The sequence below is a fragment of the Echeneis naucrates genome, chromosome 18, assembly GCF_900963305.1.
Source record: "Echeneis naucrates chromosome 18, fEcheNa1.1, whole genome shotgun sequence".
Classification (NCBI taxonomy): domain Eukaryota; kingdom Metazoa; phylum Chordata; class Actinopteri; order Carangiformes; family Echeneidae; genus Echeneis; species Echeneis naucrates.
This window is the reverse complement of record NC_042528.1, coordinates 12,629,796-12,641,887: the sequence shown is the minus strand read 5'-3', so window position 1 is coordinate 12,641,887 and position 12,092 is coordinate 12,629,796. Positions and strand designations below refer to the sequence as shown.

General features: G+C 39.8%; 1 protein-coding gene across 5 annotated transcripts in view; it reads right to left on the bottom strand.

The window, feature by feature from the left end:
* Nucleotides 1-3,449, bottom strand: part of camk2d1 (calcium/calmodulin-dependent protein kinase (CaM kinase) II delta 1) — a 64,687-nt gene extending 61,238 nt beyond the window's left edge. For 4 of the 5 annotated variants that reach the window (XM_029526830.1, XM_029526831.1, XM_029526832.1 and 1 more), the window contains exons 1-2: nucleotides 3,115-3,449; nucleotides 541-635 (exon numbers count right to left, since the gene is read on the bottom strand). In XM_029526830.1, the coding sequence (XP_029382690.1) occupies nucleotides 541-635; nucleotides 3,115-3,176 (157 nt within the window). In that variant the 5' untranslated portion in view covers nucleotides 3,177-3,449. The remainder of the gene's footprint in view (nucleotides 1-540; nucleotides 636-3,114) is intronic. The other variant, XM_029526833.1, reaches the window with a different exon arrangement.
* Nucleotides 3,450-12,092: the final 8,643 nt, after the last annotated feature.

Below are 12,092 nucleotides of genomic sequence, written 5' to 3'. Positions count from 1 at the left end.
AATCTGTATTAATCTCTGCATGAAAGACACCAGAGAAAGAACAAAAGAATTTTTCGTAATTTTGCCACCATGCTGCCTTCACTACCTCGTATTTTCATGTGAATACCAACTCTGAGTCATGTGCAGCTCATCAGCAATCAGGGGCTTTAGTTAATATCAGACAATGAGTCACAAAAAGAGCCGTTGTCCTCCTTCATGTTGATACTCACTTTGATGAGCGCAATCATGAAAAAGCGGGAGCAAATGCAAAGTGTGAAAGCAGAAGTGAATTCACAGCTAGACGAGTAAGATGTGGTTTGCATCTGAAAACCTACTATTACCAACATGACTTGAATAAAAATGAAAGCATGAGAAAAAAAAAGTACTGTACAAAAAAAGGAAGTTGGTTAAAGGATGACGTGGCAAAAATAAAAAAGGAAGCATTTTAAACAAAGATATCGTCCTACAGAGACAGGAGCTCACTACCAACAGAGTTAACAAAACAAAGTGTGATAGCAGCTTAACATGAGCTTAACCCTACGTTGCAGTTCATGTACTCACCCCTGGCTGACAGCTTCTTGGTATTGATTATTTTGGCAGCATACTCCTGCCCTGTGGAAATCTTCATGCACCTCCTGACAACAGAGAAAGCCCCTCTGCACACACACACACACAAAAAAAAAAAGGTAGTCAGTGATGGTGTGGGTTTTTTATTTTTTATTTTTTTTGGTTTTGTTTGTTGCTTTTTTTTTTTTTTTTAAATCAACAAAGACATGAGCATTTCTTTTTTAACTGTGCTGAAGCAACAATGTTTCAGTCACAGCTCTCAGCTCTTCCAATCTGATCTCCTGTGACTCAAAGACTTTTTACAAACAAAAAATATTGTATCTAAGCTTGAGAGTGGAAACAGCAGTTCAAGAAAACCCAATTGTAATGAAGGGTTCTTGTTCAGCTCACTGAAGTTTGTTCACTGCCACAAACATGTAGATATTTAACAGATCCAGTGTTGTTGTGAGTGTGGTAGAGAAGCTTTAGAACAAAAGGGTGAGTGAAAGTGGAGTTGTAATGTTTTTTGCTTTATATACATTTGGGATTATCTTCCTGTGCTTGGTTGCCCTTTTTGTCCATTTGCCACTGTTATTGGAGCTGATTTCATTAGTGTCCAGTATATTTCAGGAGGACTGCATCTGTCAGAACTGATGAAACAACAATGCAAAACACACAAACCCATTCTTAATGATAGCTTAAGAGAAATATTGGATTTTTGTGTGATCTATTAACAATGGTCCAGTGGTTAGCATTCTTTTTCCACGATGAAGTTTGGGTTCAATCACCAGGCTTTTGTGTGGAGTCTGCATCTGGTCCTTGTGGTACTCAAGTTGTATCCCACAGTTCAAAGGCATACAGGTTAGGTGATTGGTGGATCTTAATTGCCTGTGAAAGTGAGCCTGACTGTTAGCATCTCTATATGTTAGTCATGTGGTAATTTGGCAATATGTCCAGGATGTTCCCTGCCCTCACCCAAAGTCAGCTAGGATTGGCTCCTGTTGGCAGGCTTTTATGTCACTACATTTATCGGTTTCCTATTTATTCATAAACCACTACAGATTTGTCTATTTACTCTAATGAATCTGATATCACAGAAACTCGGAAACAATTCAAGGAGGGTGCATTAAAGTTACTAAAGGCAGTTGTTACATTGCAGACAGGGAAAAGCATAGCTCTGTAAACCTAGTGACCGATAAGTTACACTACTGTCTTCCTTAATAACTCTTAAAGGAGACAATGTGAGTGCTCACTTTGCATTTCTACAGCCCCCTTGAAAAGGCTTAGAATTACTATGTTGATGCCATTACAAGAGTAACACATTCAGTAAACCCAGATGTCTTTGGATCCATTATTTGAACTTGGGGAACTTATGGAATATAAGCTTGGAACTTGCATTACATATAAGTTCCAAACCTGTTCTCTAGGCACATGAACTAGGTGAAGAGCAATATTTAATTTACTACCTAGTCATTTAAGCACTTTGCGAAACAGCTAAACATTCTATCCTGGTACAATGATGTATACCAGTCTCTCGCATCCTCACACTTGACTATTTTCATGCTTCAATACAAACCTAAGAACCGCTGTCTGATATATCCACTAGCAGGTACCATGATAATCCATGTAATTAACTTCACCTGTCAGGTGAATGTGTGTTAGCGTAGCCATATTTTCATTTCCAAAAAAGAGGACTTGAGATACTAAAATAATACATGAAGTTTACTCAAATGCTTAATCGTCCAGTGAAAAACTGTGAAACCTGGACATTTTCATGAATTTTATGAAATTTCATGAAATTTATAAAACCCCCTGGACACCCCGGACAGGACATGAAAAGTGGACAAAAGTGGGCGATCAGTGTTTGGTTGATCTGTGCTTTTCGCCATAAGAATGAACAAGATTATTTAACAGAAATCCGAGTAGAACCTAGCTGTGGACCAAATCGTTTGCTGCTTCGTTTGCACATTTGGGGCGCATTTTAAAAATGACAGAAATATGAAGGCAGGGTTGTGCGTTTGAATCACAGACAGGCCACTGAGGAATTTCAACCTTTCCCTGTCTGCACAAAGGGGCGGAAACGTCAACAAACTAAATTATCTAGAAGCACATTTAGTGTATTACACACACTCACTCACTCATGCTTTCAGCCGACAGAGCCTGACCGACCTGCTCTGCTTATGACACTCACCAAATTCCACACAAATGTCTGCTTGTTTTTACTCGCCTGGCATTCATCCAGAGGTCCATATCAGCTGGAGCTAACTGTCTGTCATAGTACTTATACAGTTCATAAGCACACCCCAAACACACTTAATGCTGCCTCCCAACTAAATTTCAAACATTTCGGCTTGTTACTCCAAACATTATTTAAATAATAATAATGGTGTGTGTGCCCGTGTGTCGGTGGGGTCAAAGGGACTCCGATAAATACAAAGCCATTCATAAATACCAATAAGGACGCTGACAGGTTGGATATTCAGCGTCTTGGGGATATGAACCAAAAAACAGCGGCGGCTGGATCTGCTTTTTCTTCCATTTGACTGCTCATTTGGATTTAGCGTGTCTAAAAGAAGGAAAGAAACTTACTTCCCCAGCTCCTCGTACAGTTGATACTCATCAGTGAACCTGGTGCAGGTCGTTGAAGCCATGTTACGGTGCGCAGCGGAAATTGACTCGGGAACCTGAACGTCGCTTTAATACTCTCCACAAATCCACAAGTCCAAGTCCCAAAGTGCCACTTGTCGCTTTTCTAGCGGGGTGGGGCGAGCAAAGCCAGAGTTTGCGGGATTGTGGAGACGACTCCTGGCTTAGGTGGAAGCTCAGTGTGGCCGCTCCCGGTACCTGCTCGCAGAACCCGGGTAGTCCTGGAGTTTACAGGAACGGGTTGACCTGCTGTGGCTGTTCCTGCGTCGATACTTGGATTATTTCCCCGCCGTCAATAAATTGCTCGTGCACAACGGAACGTATCCGGTTGGCGGATTTCAAAGCAAAACTCCCCTACTGACAAGTAATTGAGCCACCTCGACATAAGGCAAAAATAAATAAAAGAAAATCTCATTAGAGTTCCTTTGACAACTTTTCACGCTATTTTCAAAGGAATAAAAATATGTGAGGAATGAGTCACTATACACATTGCCACCCGTTTTGTCAGGAATAAAATGATTTGAAATGCTCAGAGTGTTTATTTCATTGTTGCTGTTATTACTTTAAGTTCTGCGATCCTTGTGTGATGTTCGAGCGGAGACCATATTGAAACGCAAATGTTTGGTGGTGATTTTTCGACTGCTTTTGGAGTTTAGACATCTTGGTGTAGCATCTAATTTTGACACTATGTGCATGTGTATTCGTGTATTCGTTTATTAACTGATTTTTAGCCGATATTTTTTGGGCAGAGGTTTGCTGGGTGGTAAACTTTAGCCTTGTATTTTATTTTGGAAGTAAAATAACCAGAGGTCCGGCACGTTCAGCATCCGCTTTATTTACGGTGACTAAACTGAATTTCTTCTGAACACTTCCCTGTTTGAAAAGCTGCACAAGGCTTCCATCTAGAGGCAGAAAGTGGAAGCTAAACTGCGGGAAGAGGAGCAGAAATTAAAACCCCACGTCCAGAAACAGAAACTGAGAGGATTATCAGGGAAAACCTCCATCCTGGTCACCACCTTTTGAGATCGCTGCGCACAGGAGTGTCAAAAGCAAGACTAACACCCTAAAAAACAGCTTTCACCGCTGGGCTGGAAACTTGCAGTAACACCCACATTCCAAACCAATCCAGATAAAAAGTGCTATATTGGACTGATAAAAGAAATAACACTCCTCGGACAATTGCAGTAACAATACCGTGGTCATGCTGCTCTTTCATCCATATTTTTATATTTACCATCATTTATTCACTGTTGGAGTTTGTTGTGTAATTATCTTGTTGAAATTTTTCTATCAGTAGCAACAAGGTAACATGGACTATTTTCTTTCTAAATTATAGTATAAACTCGGTTTTTAGGCTTTTGTGTTGTGTAAATGAAAATGCCAAATTCTCCTACAGTAAAATGTTTGTTTTACTTGTTTTCAACAGAGCCATCTTACACTCATGTCTGCAAGTGTAAGTCACAAATTAGCCTGAAGTAACCAAGAGAAAATGCAAATGCCACACAAAGAACAAAGACCACCAGTTCAAACCAAGTGTCAACCCATTGTGACGACACTTGTCAGTTTGAGAGATTCTGTTTTGAAGCCTCCAGTTTATAATTTGGATGTTGGCCATCCTGTTTAAAAAATATCAATAATATTAAAATGCATATTACTGTCCAAAGACATAAGTTTAGTTGGTCCAACTGGCCCAATGACAGCTGGGATTAGGTACATGGATTAACTGTGTAGATCATAGACGAGTGGATACACATGTAACAGACTGATAGGTGTCCATGACTGCATGGAAGATGAAAGATTTTGGATTCACCAAAACACCAAATAATGGAATATCTTTTGGGAGAATTGGGCTTATTCTCCATCAGAGTTCAAAGACCAAGAGAATGAAACGCATTTAGATTTTCCTTTAATTTGTTAACTGTCTATATCTGGGAAAGACACAACTGTATGTTATCATATCTGTTATTGTCGGACTGTTAACAATATCGTCAAAGCTGATTTTAACAGTGTCACACACAGTGAAATAATTTCTCCCAGCATTTACTTTAAATGTCAAAAGTAAAAGCTGCAAAACAGGCCACTGAAAGTGTTATGATATGTGTATTGGAATGCACCATCATCTAAATCATCTAAATGCATCACCTGAAAATACCTCCAGTGGTGAGAGGAACTCTGACAAGAAGAAAAGCAGAACTGTCATGTCACAGAAACACATGAATATCAATAGAGCAAAAAGAGACAGTACAGTACTTGAGTAAATATACTTATTTATTTTCTACCAAAAATGGTCTCTGCTGTCAGAAGTGAATGTCCTTGATCTAACAGACTAGTTTCTGAGAACACACTTACACACTTACTGGGTCAGTAATTAGCAGGAAGCTCCTGGCTAATCAAAGTAATTAGGTCATGGTGTATCTATCTCCAACTCGATTTCTTTATAATATCTTTGGGCAAAACAATGAAGAACAAATAAACCTTTTATATGAACTATTTACAAGCCTCAAAAAATCTGAAATCTTCCTCATACAGAGCCTACTGACATCAGATGACACCAGAGCAAGGTTAACATTGCGCGATTATTCTTGACTGTTTCTCTATTAATCCCCACTTAGTCCATAATCTGGTCTAATAGACCTGCAAGGAAGTTCATTCATTCATCTTCCACCGCTTATCCATTTCTAGGTCACGGCTGCTGCTGGAACCAATCCCAGCTCGCATTGGGCAAGAGTGGGGTACACCTTGAACAGGTCACCAGTCCATTGCAGGGCCAACATACAAAGACAGACAGAGATAAACAACCACTCACATTCAAACTCATATAGTGTGATTTAGAGGCACCAATTAATCTAAACATGCCTGTCTTTGGATGGTGGGAAGTTGGCAGTGAGGGAAATAATGGTTGAGGACATCTGACAGACACTGGATGTCAGGACCTGGTCTTTTGTACTGACAGAGCGGATTGCTGATGAGAACTGGGTGAGCATAGTAGACCAGTAGACCAGGCAGATCTGACAGAGTGTGAGGGGTGAAAGGGAGGAGGAGACAGGAAAAAAAACAAAAAGTGGAAAACAGCTGTCATTCAGCAGATATTGTGACATGTATAGTAAAGAAATATGCAACAACACAATTAATTATTTACTTTGACTATGAGAGACACTGAGTCCATCTCATCCGTAAGAGATACACAATACCAAACTTCAGTTATAATAGTACCACGGCAGAAAAAAATTGTTTTTCCTGTTTCAACATTACATTTCAATCCCAAATTCAATGCAGTGGGTCATTACGTAGAACATACGATGGATCGGAAAATAGACAGTCAAATTAGCAATCCGACAGTAAATTAATATACATATTATACAGCAGGCTATGCAGGTGTGTGTGTGGGTGTGTGTGTGTGTGTGTGTGTGTGTGTGTATTTGACATGCTCAACACTTATTTAGTTGTTTAAAATGATTTTATCAAAAATACAAATTCAATGTAGGATCAGATGAATGTGAAAGGGACGTCTTTCACTCTATTGCACGGGTGTCAAACTCGGGCCCGCGGGCCAAATCTGGCAAATATAATCTGATTATATTTGGCCCGCGAGATCATACCAAATATGTATTAGAGCTGGCCCACCATTATATAGTGCATACACCGCAAATACTATAAGTCCCAAATTGCTTTGCGTCTGCGCGTCAGCCGAGACCGTTAAGCATCCGCTCCTTTTCTGTTAACAATATATAGAATCCATTCTACCAGGCACATCGGACAAACTTATCTCACCCGCCGTCTTGCCTAGTGGACAGTTTGCTGAAAAACTCAGCGTACCCAGCGCCGAGATTACCCGGCGATTTGCCGATTTTGAAGCCCAGAAACGCAGATTTGGACTGCTCAGTATTCCGTTTTCGGTTGACGTGGAAAGTGCAACAGCCAACCTCCAAATGGAGCTGACTGAACTCCAGTGTAGTGACACGCTCAAGTCAAAGAAAGAGACTGTGGGTGCTGCACAGTTCCCATAGTTCTCCCATAGTTCTCACAGTTCTCGAACCAATGTGCATCAGAGTAAGTCAGAGAAAACTGGGCTTGAATGAATGTTGTCTTCATATTTTTTCTATACAAGGTATGAATTTTCATTGAAGGAAATTATTATTACTTTTGGTTGTTTTGTTCTTGACCTGTTAAAAAAGATTTACATTAAATAGGAACTTGAAAGGCTACAGCTGGAGAGAGACATAATAAGAAATGAATATAACTGATATGTTTTATTTCAAATTTAATTTCTCATGTGTTAATAATATGAAGCTTTGGTTGTTCCAGATTCAATGTTTATGCAAAACTAAAGTTGTTTCCACATGAAAAGGTTCAACATTACATATCTGGAGGGAAGGGAAAAGATGCACAGTTGGAGTCCATTTTTCTATAAATATTGAGTTTGGCCCGCAACTTTGTCCCAGTTTTTGATTTTGGCCCACAGTGAATTTGAGTTTGACGCCCCTGCTCTATTGGATAAGAAACTGTTTTCATGATTTGCCAGATGAGAAAGGCCTTAACACAATGAGAGAATGTCTTCCATGTGCTGACACAAACACAGTGAGAAATGCTGATGCGTGTCAGGAAAGTATAATCTGCTGCAAAAACTGCACTAAGAATTGTGAGACTGATGTTTCATATGAGCTAACTGCATTAAAGTGGCTGAGAAAACTACATAACCCATCATTCTGGAGTGACTCCTAACACTCGGGCTTCATACGTGCAGTTTATATTTACATTTTTCTATCTTTATCTAAATGCAGGTACACTGATACAGTTTCATTCATCCTTGTTCTATCAGTTATCACAGATATATGCTCAATATTTATAAATATAGAGCATTTTTATGGCATTCATAAGGATTGCTTTCTCTATAAAAAAGCAGAATATCCAATGTTAACTCTGTGTGGGTCTGTATCGTAACACGTGTATGTGTGTGTGGGTGTGGTTCACATTCTGGGTGTGCACAGTTCAGCATTAGTAATCATGAGCTCTCATTCTGTTCTCTGCACACTGAGATGATTCATGAGGAACCATGAATGCTGCATTCTGTTGGAGAATAGTAACGAAGGTGTCTGTGTCTTTGCATCAGCACTATCACTATGACAATGAACTATTTTTAGACTGAAAAGAAGTAGATCCTAAAACTGGCAGCAGCTGCCCCCTACTGACTGCACACAGACATTAAAACGCCACACCTTCCCTCTCCAGAGAGGGAGTTTCTGCCAGAACCAGGTTCAGTTCTTCAGCGTCAAATATGAAAACCCAATTGTTGGATGATTGATAGAAGTAGTAATTCATCATCATTGTTATTATTGTTGATGGCTGCTACAGCCGTAACATCATGTATACCTGCTTAATATTGTGTGCCCTGATCCTGTCTAGACTTCTTAAGGTGAGCTGTAGTACCTGAACCAAGACATTAGCAGCAGATCTTAGAACTCCCAGAAGTTGTTAGGTGGCGCCTCCATGGATCAGAATTGTTGGTCCGATTGGACTGACATTTGAGGAATTTGGATCCAAGTCAATGACTTGAACTGGTCGTTGTTCCTGATATTGGAGAATATTGTTTCTTTGAAGGGCTGGACTGGGTCTGAACCACGTTGATGCTGTGTGTCAAAGTAACATTCACATGAATGAAAGAACCAAGGTTTTCCAGCAGGACATTCACCAAAGCATCATATGGTCTCCACCAGCTTGTCTTCTTCTGATAATTCACTCTGGTGCCATGTCTTCCCAAGGTAAGGCACACATACACACACTGATTTTCAGCCCCAAAAATAACAAACTGTGAAGCTCTGTGCGTTCCAAGAGCTTTCTATCAGAACTAACATGAACTTCTTCTGCAGTTTGATCAACCGCGGCTCATTTGTTGGATTAGACCACACGGTCCAGTCTTCACTCCCCAGGACAATCAAAGAGTTGCATGACCCTGTCTGTGGTTCAGTGAATCAGTGTTTTTCCTCCTTTGGATCACTTTTTTTATGTCCTTCTTGTCCACTGCAGACCAGGAACATTACACAGAGTTACAGAGCTGGAGATGAGCGTTAGTCACTTCACCTGGTCATAATGTTGTGGCTTATCTGTAAATGACATTGTCTGAGTCTCTCGCCATCCCACGAATTCAAATTGATTCATTTTGAGCTGAATATTTTTTAAGCTGTTGGATAGATTTGTGAAATCGCAGGGTTGCTTTCTGGTACACGACAGGAAGAGAGCACTGTTTCTCCACTTCTGGTTCATGGCAGGGATAAATCCTGTCAGAAAAGAACAATGCAATACAAAGACAAATCATGGTCTTAAAGTTGTACTAAGCTTCGATGGGAAGCCACTGAGTGTCTTCAACATCATCATCCATTGGTTTTATCCTCCAGCTTAGTGATTCACTATAAAAAGGATCATACAGGTAGATACAGTTTTTTGCAACTGCTTTCTAACAAGTATTTTTGACCTTTTAATTGATCAAGTCTTTATTTATGTGAATCAATTACAAGCTGTGGTTATGAGTTATGAGCCATACTGTGATGTAAAGTCTGCAACATGTGCAAATAGTAAACAGTATAAAACATGCTTAACTACCACAGGAAAACGTAATAAATGTGTAAATATTTGAAAAGGCAGTTTTCTGGCAGTGATCCTGTAACTGACTGAACGTTTGGTGGTGCCCTCAGCAAACTGTTGCCCTGTTCATCTGTGCAAACTTAATTGTTGGACCTGTGCCTCAGCAGTTTCTCTCTATGAACATTAGCTGCAGCTAGATAGCAAATTTTGTGTTTTTCCTTCCAATGTTGTGATTTAAAAAAAAATATCACATTAAGTCACCACATATTCAGATTTGGCACATCAGTGAATTATATGCCACTAAATAAAGACTCACTGTAAGAGGGGATAGTAGCTCATAAAACAAGAACACAATGCATATATATATATATATATGTATATGCATTTTGTTCAGTTATATATATATATATATATATATATATATATATATATGTATATATGTATATATATACACTAACCCTGGAATCCATAATTAAAAAATAAAAAACATCAGAAAGTTCCACACGTGTTGTGAGGTTGTTCTGGAGCCAATAGGAGTGTCCTATGTAGAGGATGACAATCAATGGATAAACACAAAGAAGAAAAACAGCAATGGTCCAATCAAAGGGTCAGACTGATTCAAATCTTATCTTGACTCCTAAGTGAATTGACTGTGGTCAGTGACATGCTGACAAATTGGGTCTTGACAAGGTTTGTTGTCTAGTTCAGGGGAAAAACTGTATAAACAATGTTGGAGTGATAAACACCAATTGATTAAATATGACAGGATTTTTAGAAACATACTGTATGTGCTTCTATGGGCTGAAGAATGAAACTGAATTCACAGAAAAATATTGTAAAACTTATGTCCTTCTTTTTTTCTGCAGAAAAATGAAAATAATCTTACAGTCTAAATTTTAATTTAATGTGTAGACATTATTGTGTCATAGTTTCTCTTTACTGCTTTATCTCTGCCATACAGAAAAGTGTTATACAGAAGGCGTGGCACTTTGGCAACATAAATGTCTCTTCCTTTAGACCACTCCCTCCTACCTCCCCAGCCCTCAGCCCCGAATCGCAGGTGGTCTCATATTACTCACTGTCATTAAGTTCAATGGAGGAATGAGATTGTGGAGACGGGGGTTTATATTGTAACATACAGCAGACATTTTCCCCCTCTCAGCCTTGGCAAGAGCTGCGGACAGCATGTGGAGTTCATATGAAGAGACACAAGGCTGCAGGAGAGGAGCCTTAAAAGTTTCAGTAATGTTCTTCTGCACTAAGTGCACTTAGAATTTGACACAAGGGACTTTTGAAGGCCTGTTATGATGGCAATCTCTGATCTGGTAGATCATTTGTCGAAAAACTGTGTTTTTCCTGAGACATGTTGGTGTAGAAGTGCTCTGTTCAGCAAGTGTGTGATGGACTATAGACCAGGATCTATCCGGAGTGTAGACCAGGATTTATCTTTTCTGAATGTAGTAGACAGGACCCTGTCCTGATTGTAGGAGACCTGGATCTATTCTAAGTATCGTAGACCAGGATCTATCTTGACTACAGTAGACCAAGACCTGTCCTGACTCTTGTGGACTAGGCTCTGTCCTGAATGTGTGTGAATGGATGGATGTTACTCCCACTGTAGCTATCTTTCTGCAGCAGTTTGTACAGACTTGTACAGACTTAGGCTCAGGTCTAGCAGTTAAGTTTGCACAGATGCACAGCATCAGACTTTGACAGTCAGTTACAGCAGCGGTCCCCAACCCCCGGGCTGCGGACCAGTACCGGTCCGTGGGTCTTTTGAACCGGGCGCAGAAAGAATAAATAACATACATTATTTATGTTTTATTTATTATCTGAATCGGAGCTATGTTTTATTTTGAAAAATGACCGGATTCTCTCCGTTACATCCGTCTATGACTCACTCTTGAGCTTGTCTCGGTCACGTGATACGTTACCGCTAAAATTAAACCCACAAGCTAGCGAAATGATTAAAAAAGGATAGTTTCTTTGTGAAGGGGAAAAGGCCCAGTGAGGAGACAGAAGAAGAGCCTGTGACTTCCATGAAAAAGAAAGCTGCATTTAGGTTCAGGGTAGGGGACAGAGAGGATGTTACGATGACGCTGCTAATAAAGTTGCATACGAGTGCACAGTGGATTCACGTTTATTATGACATTTAGAAAATAGCACAGTTTTTATGCCGATCGTATAATTTTATTTTGTTGCATTTATACGCCACACCTTAAAGGCTGGTCCGTGGAAATATTGTCTGACATTAAACCGGTCCGTGGCACAAAAAAGGTTGGGGACCGCTGAGTTTCAGGATCACTGACAGAAAACTAGTTTAAATACTTGAGCATAATTAC